Consider the following 15,450-nt stretch of genomic DNA (forward strand, 5'->3'; position numbering starts at 1 on the left):
TGCTTCCTCCAGACACCCCCACCTGAGCTGAACTCAAAGCTATCAGCAATGCCGTTTTTTCTTTCACCACCCCTATATGGCGGCAGCTTCCAGGTCTCCTCCACGCCATCCGCCCCTCACTCACTCAGCCGATCCCGTCGGATCGGAGGCCTGTGCTTGCGCGGGAAAACTCCTTCTTTTTTTTTTTAAAAAAAAAGAAAGGAGGGGGGGCGTAATGGTGGGAGCTGGGCTTAGCGTGGCGTTGGCGTCCTCCAACATGGGAGTGTGTTTTTTAAAAAAAAAAAAAAAAAAAAAAACTCCATTTATGCTGACTGCAAAATTGTTGGAGAGACATAAGAGCAAAGAAAACCATGAAAGAGGTTTTGGTGATACAGGCATTTTCTATTTGACACATCTACTATTTGCATCAGGCTAAGCATCAATAGCAGCGGCAGTAGCTGGACTATTGCTCAAGCAGTAGATGCTATTTCTTCTGGTAGTACCTCTGCTTTGTGCATCGGGCTTTGGTCAGAAGGGGGGGTTGAAACACCCCCAAAAAAGAGCTAAAAGGGTCTCCCTCAAGCTCTGCAAAGCCTACTCATCTCTACAAATGGCATTCTCCCCTGGGAGGGGGTGGCTGGTCAGAGTGAGCATCAGGGCCATGAAATGTCTGCAACTGTTTTTAACACTGCAGCCCCTGTTTATTTTATGATATTATTTAAAAAAAAAAAAAAGTTTAGCGACTTTAATCGCATCCCAGTGTGGGTAAAAATGCGACAGGTTCTCTTCCATTGCCCAGGACCCTCAAACTGAGGAACTGGGGGCAGGAGAAGACTAATTCCCTTGGGACTGTGGTAAGGCTGATGACTCCTCTTCTGAGGTGTCAAATGTGGGAGAATCAGCTGTTCCAATCTTAAGATTGATGGTGCAATTTCTTGCTGAATGATTGCTCCACATTTATGTACCCTTAACTGAGTGTTTGGGTTCACTAAAGCCTCCTCAAGTTGTGCATACCTTTTCCTGTCCATTCATTGCTGGAAAAGTTTTTTTGTATCTGAGAGGATCACACAGGTTAAGCATTTTTTTTTTTCTTCCCTCCTAAAAAGTTTTCACACTTTATCCTATGGTGGAGGAAATTCACTAAGTAGGGTATACCAGCAATTGACGCTGCTATATCCTCCCTGAATAAGTTTGACTTGTCCGGCAGACAATGCTCAAATACTTAGGGATCCAACGGATAAAAAGGTGGAATTCCTATTGGAAAAAAAAACACTTTTTTTCTCTGGCAGATTGAGTGTCTCAGCCTGCGCTGACAGTAATTGCTTAATCATTGAGAGGCCAGTTTAAACAGGTGTTCAAGGTTATCCTGCTCAGCAGGCCCAGGAGGCAGCTTTATGTTTGCAATAGTTGCTATGAGAGATTCTATCCTTCAGGCCTTGCGCCCTTCGCTGTGCGCTTTGTAAGAAGCTCCTGGCTAGTCTTCCTTTTTGCGGTGAAGCAGCTATTTGGGGATATTTTGGATAATACATCCAAAGAAATGCTAGTGGAAAGCACCCCTTTTGCCATTTAAGAAAAGGAGTAAATGTATTTTTGTTTTAAAGCTCCTTCTCCTGTGCCAGAGGCATCAGCCTCCAGGCAGTCACAGCGGCTTCCACCTTCAGGTTCAATAGAATAGGGGGAAAACTTCTGCAGTTCTCAACGATCTGGCAGGAAGAGTGTCGAGACGAATGAGGGGACTTCCTCAATAGCTCCAGGGTACAAACTGGAGTTCCAAGAGTTTCGTCTCCTCGTTTTCTCAGATCAAACGTTTCTAAGGATCCAGAGAAAAAAGAAAAAAGTGATCATGGGGGGTCCCCATATAAGAACAGAGGTTGGGGTCTGATTCAAAACTCTTTTTTTTCACAGTGCCAAATCTGAATGGACATTCTGGATCTCAAAAATCTAAATTCAATTCCTGAATATAACCACTCTTTTTTCGTATAGAGTCAATCCAAATCCGTTATCTCCATCCTACAAGGAGGAGAACTTCTTGCGCCAATCGACTTCAAAGATGCATACCTCCATATGCCTATTTCCTCGCTCGCTAGTAATATCTACTTTTCAAGTTGGAAAATCTTCATTTTCAGTATGTAGCTCTGCTTTCTGGTCCAGCTACTGTATCTTGAGTGTTTTACAAAGGTTCTGACTCCTCTTCTAGCAAGATTAAGGGCCCAAGGTATAACGATTATGGTTTACCTAGTCAATCTGTTCTTGATAGACCAGTCGGCAGCCCGCTTAGACCAAAGTGTGGTCACCACATTCAACTACCTGGAATATCTAGGTCGGATTCTCAACCTAGGAGAAATCTTCTTTGAAGCCATGCAGAAGGCTAAAATACTTGGGTCCGATCATAGGTTCACCCATAAAAGGGTATTCTTACTCAGGCAAAGATCAGCGCCATAAAGGAACTGATTTAGGTGGTCGAAGCAAGATGAATTTCTTCTATTAAACTTTGCATGAGGTTGCTTGGAAAGATGGTGGCTTCATTCGAGGCCGTTCCTTATGCTCAGTTTCATTTGAGACTGCTGCAAAACAGTATCCTATCGACTTGGAACAAAGGGTGCAAGCTCTACATTCCCAATGTGTCTGACTCCAAAGCCTACGGCCACATCACCCTGATAGCGCCCGATCTCGTCTGATCTTGGAGGCTAAGCAGGGTCAGGCCTAGTTAGTACCCGGATGAGAGACCACCTGGAAATACCAGGTGCTGTAGGCTGGGTGCGCCGGAGCCTCAGTTTATGGTTAATATCCAAAAATCTACTAAGGGAAAAATCCTTTCTTCAGTTACCTGGGAAGTGGTAACAACATATGCCAACCTTTTTTTGTTTAGGTTGGGGAACAGTCCTGGAAGAGGCGACTGTCCAAGAGAAGTGACCCAGATCAGAATTGGCCTTACCCATTAACATTTTAGAAATTCAGGTAGAGCTCTTGGTCCAGAAGGCCTGGATGTTCAGTTTACGGTATTGTCCTGCCAGGATTCAATCTGACAATGCAACAGCAATGGCCTATATTAATCCCCAAGAGGGCACAAGAAGTTGTGCGGCCCAGAGAAAGGTGAATCATATCCTATCTTGGGCAGAAAACAATGTACTTTGCCTATCGGCAGTTTTAATTCCAGGAATAGAAAATTGGCAGGCGGACTACTTGAGTCGCCAGAAGTTGTTCCCGGGAGAATTGTTCCTTCACCCCGATATCTTCCTGTCAACAATGGTGGATCCCAGACATAGATCTGTTTGCATCCAGGTTCAACAAAGAAATCAACAACTTTGTGTCAAGAACAAAAAGGATCCACTAGTATGCGGAACAGATGCCTTGCTATTCCCGTGGAATCGGTTCTCACTGATTTATGCATTCCCTCCTATTCTGCCTGTGTCTATGACTTCTTCGCAGGATCAAGCAGGAAGGGAAGTCGTTAATTCTTGCAGGGCCCAGGAAATCTTGGTATGCAGAGAGCGTAAAGATGGCAGTAGGGGATCCATGAACCCTACCATCACGGCCAGACCTTCTCTCGCAAGGTCCGGTGTTCCATCCTACTTTACAAACACTAAATTTAATGGTCTGACTATTGAGACCCACACTTTGAAGAAGCGTGGGGTGTCAGGTTCAGTAGTTTCTACCTTGGTTAATGCAAGGGAGCCGGCCTCCATAATTATATATTATGGAGTCTAGTCTGGGAAACATATGTCTCCTAGTGTGAAACCAGGAGTTGCACCCCAGGAAATAGGTCAAAGGTAGAATCCTTGACTTTCTGCAGATGGGGTGAGAAATGAGGCTGGCCTTGAGTGCTTTCTAAGGATAGGTCTTGGCCTTATCGGTATTATTTCAATGACCACTTGCTTCGCATTCTTTGGTTCATAACTTTATTCAGGCAGCAACACGGCTTAATCTCCAGTTAGGTAACCCCTGAACCCTTGGGACTTGAATTTAGTTTTGTCAGGATTACAAAACAGCCTTTTTTTTGGGGGGGCAGATACAACATATTCCCTTGGTCCTTTTTTTGACAAGGAAACTTATTTTTCTGGTAACCATATCTGCTGTATGAAGGGTATCAGAATTGGCTGCTCGCTCTTGTAAAGAGCCATATTTTTATTGTTCAAGGATAAGGTAGTATTGCGTCCTCATCCTAACTTTTTACCAAAGGTAATATCAGGTTTTTACCTAAACCAGGATATTGTTCTTGTTTATTGACCTTCATTTTTCCAGAACCCTGTTATATGGAAGAAAAATCACTACATTCTCTTGATGTGGTGAGAGCAGTCTACTTAAAGACTGCTCAGATTCGAAAAACGGGTGTTTTGTTTGTGTTGCCTGAAGGTCCTAAAAGAGGACAGGCAGCATCAAAATCTACTATTTCTAAATGGATTCCACAAGTAATCATTCAAGCTTATGGTTTAAACAGGTAGTTCTACACTCAAATCAAAGCGCACTCCTCTAGGGCTGTTAGTGCTTTCTGGGCAGTGCATCACTAAGCCTCCATGGCTCAATTCTACAAGGCCGCAATTTGGTCTTCAATCCATACATTTACCAGATTCTGATGGATGTAAAAAGACATGAGGATGTCGCCTTTGGGTGCAGTGTACTGCAGGGAGCAGTATAAAACCTCTGATCTCATGGTGCCCTACTTTGGTTGTGTCTCCCTCCCCTCAATTTGGCATTTCTCTGGGACATCCCACATAGTAATTACTATGGCTCTGTGTCCTGTGACGTATGATTAAAGAAAATAGGATTTTTATAACAGCTTACCTGTAAAATCCTTTTCCTTTGACGTACATTACGGGACACAGAGGTCCCGCCCCTCTTTCTACTATACACGTGTATTACTTTACTACAAAACTGAGATACTCCCAGTAGTGGGAGGGGTTATATAGGGAGGCAACTTCCTGTTTAGGGTGTGCCAGTGTCCAGCACCTGAAGGTGGACTATAACCCACATAGTAAGTACTATGGCTCTGTGTCCCGTAATGTACTTCAAAAGACAAGGATTTTACAGGTAAGCTGTCATAAAAACCCTATTTTTCTAATGTGCCCTGGTCACCCTATAAATTTGCAGTAGTAGGTACAAAATTAAGCTCAACTAACACAGTTTAAACAAGCCCTTAAGCCTAGTACACATGGGCTAAATGTCTTGTGTCTTGCAACATCTGGCCGACATTTGCCCCGTGTGTATGGCAGCCGGTCCGACAGAAGCCGGCCGTTCAATCTGCTTCTGTTGGACGCGCATGGAAAACCAGCAGCTGACCGACTCCCGATCAGCACTCTCAGCCAATGACTGAGAGCACTGGGGGGGTGGGGGTCCCCCTGTTAGAACACCATAGCATGGGGGGGGGGGGGGAGCTGTACGACCATCAGATTGTTAGTACCGCGGCATCAATCTGAGCTGTATTATTTATTTTATATTCAATCCGCTGGGTAGAACAAAACAAATTAGTGGTGTGTATCAGGCTTTAGAGACCCCAAGCGGAGTATCAGGAGAGCATACAGAAGCCGGGAGAAGCCCAAAGAATTCTTCAAGGAGGACATGCCGGTAAAAGCTAAATATAATTAATTGATTATCCAAGAAACATATACAAATCAGGTTAATAATAGAAAATGCAGATATACTTCAAGGTAACTCAACACAAGGAAAAAAACTGGATGTACTGGTGATAATTCCCTATGAGTACTAGGGGTAAGATACAGCTCACCGTTTGGCGTCTTGTGTATGGATAGTTGTAGCCCTGAGGATCTGGTCTTCATTTCAGTAGCCCACTATCATGCCGACTGCATTGGAAACCCAGTACGGGATGTCAGATTCAGGTGATGACACCCGGAGATGATTAACGCTGTTCTTAGTCCAAGATTCAGGGGTTTCAAAGGTTACAGGGCTGTGCCAGAGACCGCGGACCAAAGCAACACTTAAGTGTTGTTAGCGCCAGCAAGTAGGAAAGAGTGGCAGCTTGAGGTACGTTGAAGGAGGATCAGAGTGGATGGTGGAGATCACCGTGTCTTCACCACGGATACCGTGATGGCATTATGCTTACATGTTTCGCTTGACATCAAGCTTCTTCAGAGCATGCGCAATGGTTCAAATTCCTTGTTTAAGTAGTCAAGTAATTAGAAGGTAATCATTTCCCATCAAGGACATCCCCAGAGCGCTACTGCCCAATCAAAGTATCATTCACAAACAGTGCAGACACACAGTAACGTACAGGGGCGATCCCTATGTGATTTACAATTAATATATACTTAATATAATTATTAATATATACATATCTCCGCAAGGACATAAATTTAAAAAGGTGATGAATCCAAGATGATAAATATTTAAGAAAGGGTGTGAAAACAGTAGCAACACTTGGTTGTTTACCCCTATCTCCTTAATTCATGGATCTGGAGTAGTTATGACCCCCGCTCAGGGCTGGACTGGGACAAAAATTTGGCCCTGGACTTCATCCAGACTGGCCCACTTTGACAGGTCTCTCCCATGACGGCTTGCCACCCAAGCCCCCCCCCCCCCCCCCCACTAGCCATTAGCCATTCTACATTATTTCTCTTATAGGCAGTACCAGTGGGGAAGCTAGACATTATTTCACCTGAGGCAAAGAATCAGTTTGGCGCCCCCCCCCCCTCCCCCAATGGGACAAGATTAGGCAGGAAAGTGAGGCCGCCCTCCTTCCAGATCGTATGATGAGTTTCTCAGTGTTGACTCCTGAGCATCATGTCTGTATTCAGGCGCGCTGCATAACTAGCAAGGGAGAGGAGGTGAGCACTGCGGGGGGGGGGGACAGAGGACCGGAGGGAGGCAGCGGTCCACTGTCACTGAAATCGGCCCACTGAGCCATCGGCCCACTGGGAAACTCCCTGTAGTCCCAATGGCCAGTACATGCCTGCCCCCGCTTGTGTATATATAGGTATAGATAGCCCCATAGGTAAATTGGTCACCTCATCCCATTGATTTATGCAGCTAAATAGTCATAGCCACCGCTTCTGTATATAGGTGAAGACAGCTCCATGAGGGTATATCAATCTTACTCAGGATGTACCGGGTCCAGTTGAGGGGGGAGGAAAAACAGTAGTAGTTATACCAAAATTATTGCTCTAGGAAAACAGATAAATTGCACTCATTGTTCAAGCCAAGGGGTTGCATACTGTTTAAGGTAAAGATCCACATTTTCTCTTTTTGGTATAGTATTCTGTCAAAGTCTCCCCTACAGGGTGGGAGGTTGAGTCTGTAGATACCTTTGCACTTGGGGTCCCTCGGTTCACCTCCATGTGTTTTCAAAAAATGCAAAGATAGGGGACGGTCATCATCTTTGTTGATGATACTCTGTACATGTTCGCCAATCCTGACTTTCAGCTGTCTTTGTCTTTCCCACGTAGATCAGTCCACAGGGACAGGTGAGCATGTATATAACACGTGTTGTTAAACAATTTATGAAATTATGGATTTTAAAATGTTTGCTACCATCAGAGCCGGCGAACATGTCAGTTTTTTCCACATATTTACAGATATGACATCGGCCGCATGGGTACATGCCCTTGAGTGGGGGGAGGCTAGTAGGCCAATCCCGTCTCTCCGGTCTGCGATATTCAGAGTGGACCAGGCTGTCCCTAAGGTTAGTGGCTCTTGCTGTAAGTAGGGGCCGATCACCAACAATATTGCCCAGGATCGGGGCCTCCGCTAGGATATGCCAATGACGGCTAAGTACATTTTTGGTCTCTTCCCATTGTGCCCCAAATTTGGTAATGATCCTAATAGGAGCACAACTGGAACTATTTGATTGTTTTTCCTTGATAGTATCAGAAAGGAGAGATGACCTATCTGTTTTCAGAGCCCTTCGCTTAGCCCTTCTGATGCAGGTATGGGAGTAGCCGCGGTCCCGAAATCTCCCATAGAGTTCAAGTGCCTCAGTTCTAAAATCCGATTCTTCTGAGCAGTTTCTCCTGGAATTCCCTGTATCAATGATCTAGTGGTGGCTAATTAAAGCCGATTCTTTTTAATCCCATCTGATCTGTGCAAAATTGAATGAGTCATCGGTCCTTTTCTTTTTTTGCATTATTGTAATAGCTTGGGATTATACTTCCCTTGTGGACCGTGTTCTCTCCATTTCCATATACACCCAGTTCTCCAACTCATATTTTAATTAGTGTATGGGGCGATCCGGTATTCTGATCGGTGTCCGATTTAAGCACTGATATGTATTGCGCACCTCAATATGGCCTATCTCTTGGACGAAGAAATCGACATTGAGATACAATCAGCATTTTCTTGTGACTCAACCACTACACACAATAATGGTGATGACTGTCTGAAAAAACTACTAAAGAACCATAAAAAAACTTACTATAAAATTTCTCAACAGAAAATGGGACATTTCATCACTAAAATCGCATATTGAGCATAAAATCATCCCAAGGAGTCTAAGGGAGAAGGTCACTCCAGCTGGCCACTTACATACACCACGATTCCTCGAGCGTTGGAAACAAAGCTGCTTGGAACGTGGACTGGCCATTCTACATATGATTGTTGAGGAGGAACAGCTACAATTAGAGGAAATTAAGAAAGAAATTTAACAGTGTGCAGCTATTGGAACATACAAATTAGACCCTGTGTTTATCAAAAGTAATGACCTCCTTAAAAAAGAAGTAAAAAAAAAAACACAGAAAACCCCAAAATCTACCAAACAAGAAAAATTCAAACAGAACCTATTAGATTGGGAAAGCGGGGATATTTTTGATCTGACTATACCTAGAGGTAGGAGTAGGTTCCGCAGAGGAAATAGGAGAAATAGATCAAATACAGCCCACTCTAGACAATCATCTACTGACAGTGAATCTGGACACCAGGAAAAAGCAGTTGCTTTTTTAGAACAGGAGGGGGGCACCCTAGACGATCAGGGTTTCAGAAAGGACCAATTAAAAACGCCATCCACCGGCAGATTCCCTCCTCAGACCAATATTGGAGGCCAAGGAAGAGAGAGAGAGATGTAAAAGGAAACCAAAGAGAACTCAGATCAGGGTCACGGAAAATCTAACAGACACAATAGACAAGTCCAATACCCATAGTATTGATAGGTCACACTTGGATAGGAAGGTGGTTAATTTATCTGACTTTCCCCTTAATCAGCACCATATATCCTTTTTACAGAAAGGGCCGTCTTTTTCACCTACGGCTACAATGAGTGAATTTGAAGTATACAAAGATGTTAGTCTCTTGTTAAGTAATCTTTAGATACTGGCACACGGAACGGGGAAGAAAACATATTGTAGAAACAGATGAAAAAAACTAAAGAGGAACGTGAATCTCTTGAAGCATTAATAGCTTTGCTTCAAGAGAACCAAGACTTTGACTCAAAATGAAACAAATAGCTCCTCATCTAGTTGTCCCCGTCCATCTAAACTCCTCATTAAGTTCCTCAAAATGCCCCCACTCTCCAAGCATAAACGGATCCACTTATTTTTGGAACAGGTCAAAAATGACCTATCCGAGATAGATTGGAAACACAAAGGACCGGATAACCTCACGAAAGCAGAAAGGAAGGCACTTAAGGAACTTGAAGAAGCTAATGACATCATCATAAAGGGTAGTGACAAGGGGGGCAATACTGTACTGCTCTCCCCGAGCCTGTATGAAGGAAAAACTATGCGTCTCCTTCAAGATGAAACCACCTATCAGAAGCTTTCTTCAAATCCTTTTCCTAAAATTGTGGCCACTCTTAACTTTAAACTTAATATAGCCCAAGAGGAACATCTTATCACCCGTAAGGAATGTAGATTTCTTAGCGTTAAGGAATTTAACATCCCTACCTTTTTATACCATTCCAAAGCTCCACAAATCCATCACCAAACCCCCGGGGAGGCCGATCGTTTCGACTATAAATGGTCCACTAGAGAGGGTTGGAAAATTTGTTGATGCCCTGATTAAAGATCTGGTATGTGAACTCCCCTCATTTGTACAAGATACACGCAATGTACTTAGGAAATTAGACAGAGTCTCAGTGCCACCAGAAGCTATTTTAGTTGGAATTGATGTTGAATCTCTATATACATCGATTCCACACAGCTGGGGCTTGAAAGCAGTACACTATTTTTTAGATCATAAGTTCCCTCTGCTAGCCACACAGAATGAATTTATTGTGGACTTATTGCAATTCATGTTGGAACACAACTGCTTTCAATTCCTCGGAAAATACTATTGGCAAATTAGGGGCACCACGATGGGTGCCCCCTGGGCCCCTGCATATGCATGTTTGCACCTGGGGCTGTGGGAAATGGAATGTGTATATCCCTCGTCATTGTATCTCAGCCACTGTCATCTGTGGCTGAGGTACATTGATGACGTGATTATGGTATGGGGGGGGTTCACCCTTGGAATTGATTTCCTTCATTGAGGAGCTTAATAGTAATGACAGGAACATTAGACTTACCTATTCCTTTGATTTGGCCACCCTGCCCTTTCTGGACCTCACTATACAGATTAAGGAGGGTAGACTCTTTATAAAAACATTTAGAAAAGAAACGGCAGCAAATACTTTATTGCTGGCCTCTAGTCACCACCCTAGATCATTGATACAGGGAATTCCAGTAGGCCAGTTTCTCCGTTCCAGGAGAAACTGCTCGAAAGAATCGGATTTTAGAACTGAGGCACTTGAACTCTATGGGAGATTTCTGGACCGTGGCTACTCCCATACCTGCATCAGGAGGGCTTAGAGAAGGGCTCTGCAAACCGATAGGTCATCTCTCCTTTCTGATACTATCAAGGAAAAACAATCAAATAGTTCCAGTTGTTCCCCTATTAGGATCATTACCAAATTTGGGGCACAATGGGAAGAGACCAAAAATGTACTTAGTCGTCATTGGCATATCCTAGCGGAGGTCCCGATCCTGGGCAATATTGTTGGTGATCGGCCCCTACTTGCAGCAAGAAGAGCCACTAACCTTAGGGACAGCCTGGTCCACTCTGAATATCGCAGACCGGAGAGACGGGATTGGCTTACTAGCCTCCCCCCACTCAAGGGCATGTACCCATGCGGCCGATGTCATATCTGTAAATATGTGGAAAAAACTGACATGTTCGCCAGCTCTGGTAGCAAACATTTTAAAATCCATAATTTCATAAATTGTTTAACAACACGTGTTATATACATGCTCACCTGTCCGTCCCTGTGGACTGATCTACGTGGGAAAGACAGAGACAGCTGAAAGTCAGGATTGGCGAACATGTACAGCGTATCATCAAAAAAGATGATGACCATCCCCTATCTCTGCATTTTTTGAAAACACATGGAGGTGAACCGAAGGGCCTCAAGGGCAAAGTTATCTACAGACTCAACCTCCCACCCCGTAGGGGAGACTTTGACAGAATACTATACCAAAAAGAGAAAATGTGGATCTCTACCTTAAACAGTATGCAACCCCTTAGCTTGAACAATGAGTGCAATTTATCCGTTTTCCTAGAGCAATAATTTTGGTATAACTACCTTGTTTTTCCTCCCCCCTCAACTGGACCTGGTACATCCTGAGTAAGATTGATATACCCTCGTGGAGCTTCTTCACCTATATACAGAAGCGGTGGCTATATGACTATTTAGCTCCATGAATCAATGGGATGAGGTGACCAATTTACCTATGGGGCTATCTATACCTATATATACAAGCGGGGGTCATAACTACTCCAGATCCATGAATTAAGGAGATAGGGGTAAACAACCAAGTGTTGCTACTGTTTTCACACCCTTTCTTAAATATTTATCATCTTGGATTCATCACCTTTTTAAATTTTATGTCCTTGCGGAGATATGTATATATTAATTGTAAATCACATAGGGATCGCCCCTGTACGTTACTGTGTGTCTGCACTGTTTGTAAATGATACTTTGATTGGGCAGTAGCGCTCTGGGGATGTCCTTGATGGGAAATGATTATCTTCTAATTACTTGACTACTTAAACAAGGACTTTGAACCATTGCGCATGCTCTGAAGAAGCTTGATGTCAAGCGAAACATGTAAGCATAATGCCATCACGGTATCCGTGGTGAAGACACGGTGATCTCCACCATCCACTCTGATCCTCCTTCAACGTACCTCGAGCTGCCACTATTTCCCACTTGCTGGCGCTAACAACACTTAAGTGTTGCTTTGGTCCGCGGTCTCTGGCACAGCCCTGTAACCTTTGAAATCCCTGAATCTTGGACTAAGAACAGCGTTAATCATCTCTGGGTGTCATCACCTGAATCTGACATGCCGTACTGGGTTTCCAATGCAGTCGGCATGATAATGGGCTACTGAAACGAAGACCAGATCCTCAGGGCTACAACTATCCATACACAAGACTCCAAACGGTGAGCTGTATCTTACCCCTAGTACTCATAGGGAATCATCACCAGTACATCCCGTTTTTTCCTTGTGTTAAGTTACCTTGAAGTATATCTGCATCCAGCCTCTGATCCCCACCAATAGCACTTTCATGTCTGTTACCAAGCGGGCTTTGCACCACGGCATCAATAGTCCATAAAACTCGAGATTTCCACATACCGCAAGCATACTGTTTATACCTCTATGGGAGTATCCTATTGAACATTTCAACATATATTTTCTACATGAATAGTAACGTTTTCAATCCTTTATTTACATAACAAAAAATGTTTGAAGGATCCCATCCCCAGATTTGATCCCAGGATGGATCGGTTTATGTCTGCCTGTGTGTGAGATGGATATGAAGTGTGTGATCTAGTGTTGGAGAAGGGTGTAGTTTTCTATTATTAACGTGATTTGTATATGTTTCTTGGATAATCAATAAATGATATTTAGCATTCACCGGCATGTCCTCCTTGAAGAATTCTTTGGGCTTCTCCCAGCTTCTGTATGCTAACTTTTTTATTCAGAGGACAACCACCCCTAGAAGTTTTCTATCTAATTACTAGTATACCTCAGGCTGAGGGTGTGAGCGGATTCTTGTATCGGGTGAGGCTAATTAAAGCCGATTTCCCCCCCCCCATCGGATCTGTGCTAAATTGAATGAATCATATGTCCTTTCCTTTTCTTTTTTTGCATCTGAGTATCAGGAGAGATCAGAGAGATTTAGAAGAGGAAACTCCCTCCCCAATCTTTTGTTGGTTATACAGAAGGTACCAGCAAGCATGCGGGCAGTACTGAGGTTTATGTTTTAAAGGAATGTCATCCTCTGCAAACTGTAACCATAGATATAACCTGTATTAGATGTTTGTTCTGAAGAAAGCGTACTAAAAACCAATAGTGTGTCCATTTATGAATGCCTACCTGAAATGCTGTTGTCACTTTTGCAGGAGGTCTGCAAGCTTCTGATTCACATGCGTCACCCTGAGGTGTACCAGCATCTGGGCGTTGTCCCACCACGTGGCTTCTTGTTACATGGACCTCCTGGGTGTGGGAAGACTTTACTGGCCCAGGCCATTGCTGGAGTAAGTCTCACTTATCTGCTTTTATTTTTTATTATTTTGTTCTTAGAACTGCTTTCAAGGAACACAACTAAATTCCAGACCCTTAAAAAAGACTTGTGTGAAGAAAATGTATTTTTACTGTCCACAGCAACAAATCCAATTACGTCTTTACTGCAGGTCAAACATAAAAAGCAGGCATGTGATAGGTTGATATTTTTTGCACCCTTTGTTTGTGAAAATAAGACCTCAGTATTGTAAAGTTGTGGTTTTAATTCAATGTTTTTCTCATATAAATGTAATAAAAAAATGATTTAAAGTTGAACAAACAGCTGAATATAGCTCACAGCACAGACCTGTCTGGCGAGGGAGCAGATCTGATTTTTCAGCAGTTCGTTTACCCTTGCCTTTTCCCACCCCCCGCCTGTGATTGTACAGGGAAAGTAGTCCAAGCTGTCATTTACATGCCCCCCTCCCTTTTGGGAGGACATGATCATTTAGGCTGCACTAAAAGTATTAAAGATCTGGGCAGTTATTAAAATGCCCACCACTACCAGAAGATAATGTATATGTACAAATCCACAAACCAGTCCAGCACTCTACTACTAGCCTCAGCTTTTAGTGTCCAAAGCACCAGCAAGTTTTTGGCTGTGTAATTCGAAATTCGTAATTCGAGTAGATGACACTGTATAGGTAAAGACCAGTTCGAAATTTGGAAAAGAACAACCGACGGACTTTAGTGGTACCAGAAGAGGACAATGGAAATCCAATAGATAGTCCGTCGGCTGTTCTTTTCCAATCTATTGGATTTCCATTGTCCTCTTCTGGTACCACTAAAGTCCGTCGGTTGTTCTTTTCCAAATTTCGAACTGGTCTTTACCTATACAGTGTAATCTACTGTTCTCCCATTAGAAATAGATAAAGCGTACACCATACATAAGCGGATTAATTATTTGCCACCCGTTTGTTCAACCGGAAGCAGAAATAACATGCACCCATACCTAAGCTAATGATTAGTTGCCACTGATTGCTCCTGACGCTTTTCAGGTGTAGACAATTTTCTTCAGAGGATGTCAGGTGGAACATACCTGAATATACAAATAACAAGAGAGCGTATATCGGCCTAATACATATGCAAAACTTACAACCATGAAACGCTTATGACCACAACATATCAACTTACATCAGTAAATAGACCAGATTCACAAAGGGTAAAGCAGCTGCAGCACATCTCAGAAGGGTCTCAAATCAGGGCAGTAGAGTCACAAACCCACAAGGAATGAAGGGGGGGCCTAGTGGAGCAGGCCCAAAATTAGCAAGTGGCTTCATCCAATGATCTATAAAAAAAAAAAAAATTGCCCTCCAAGAAACTAGTGTTTGAACATTTCAGAAGACAAATAAATAGGGAATCGGATAAATAGGGTCATCGTACCTGATGAGCAATGTTCGGGTATGTTAATACGCAAAGCAAGATGGATACACAGGCCCCACTTTGGCCCTATGAAGAAAACGTGAAACATCCAATAAATAAATATCCAAAAACTGCAATGGTGTGTCTCCAAGTGGAGGTATCTTCAAAAAAAAAAAAAGGCTATTTGTTACAAAAGTGTGATTGCCATTAGCTTGCCTATGTAAAGATGATTTGATGCATATGATACGGGAGGCTGGGACTCCATATCTGGCTTGTAAGCGTGATAGAGTGGCGCAATTAAACTCACATGGGATCCTAAATCTCAATATCCCCAGTGGGCAGGCCACGCATCCACAATGCACGGTTGCTGATAGATGATGTCTTGCACTTGTGAGGGAACCCAGATCTCTTATGAGTGTACCTGTGAAATGCAGTACCGCGCCCCTATCTCCTCCATCCATCAGTGTGTAGGGGCACGGCACCCACAAGGCAGCGATAGCGTTGCTGGGCGCCGGGCATTGGTAGTTTCTGACATCTGGGTTCTCTCTCATGTCGGCCAGGGAGCAGGAGAAGCCATACTTGTAACGATCAATGGCTTGCAATGCTTCATGGATCTTATAGTTCTGCA

At 43.4% G+C, this 15,450-nt stretch overlaps 1 protein-coding gene and 1 pseudogene across 1 annotated transcript in view; both read left to right on the top strand.

The window, feature by feature from the left end:
- Window positions 1-15,450, top strand: part of NVL (nuclear VCP like) — a 133,752-nt gene that overhangs the window by 35,229 nt on the left and 83,073 nt on the right. Inside the window, exon 9 of the mRNA XM_073628327.1 lies at window positions 13,301-13,435. Within this exon, the coding sequence (XP_073484428.1) occupies window positions 13,301-13,435 (135 nt within the window). The remainder of the gene's footprint in view (window positions 1-13,300; window positions 13,436-15,450) is intronic.
- On the top strand, window positions 2,616-2,734 carry LOC141142072 (5S ribosomal RNA; annotated as a pseudogene).

The sequence above is a fragment of the Aquarana catesbeiana genome, linkage group LG04 (genome assembly GCF_042186555.1).
Source record: "Aquarana catesbeiana isolate 2022-GZ linkage group LG04, ASM4218655v1, whole genome shotgun sequence".
NCBI lineage: Eukaryota > Metazoa > Chordata > Amphibia > Anura > Ranidae > Aquarana > Aquarana catesbeiana.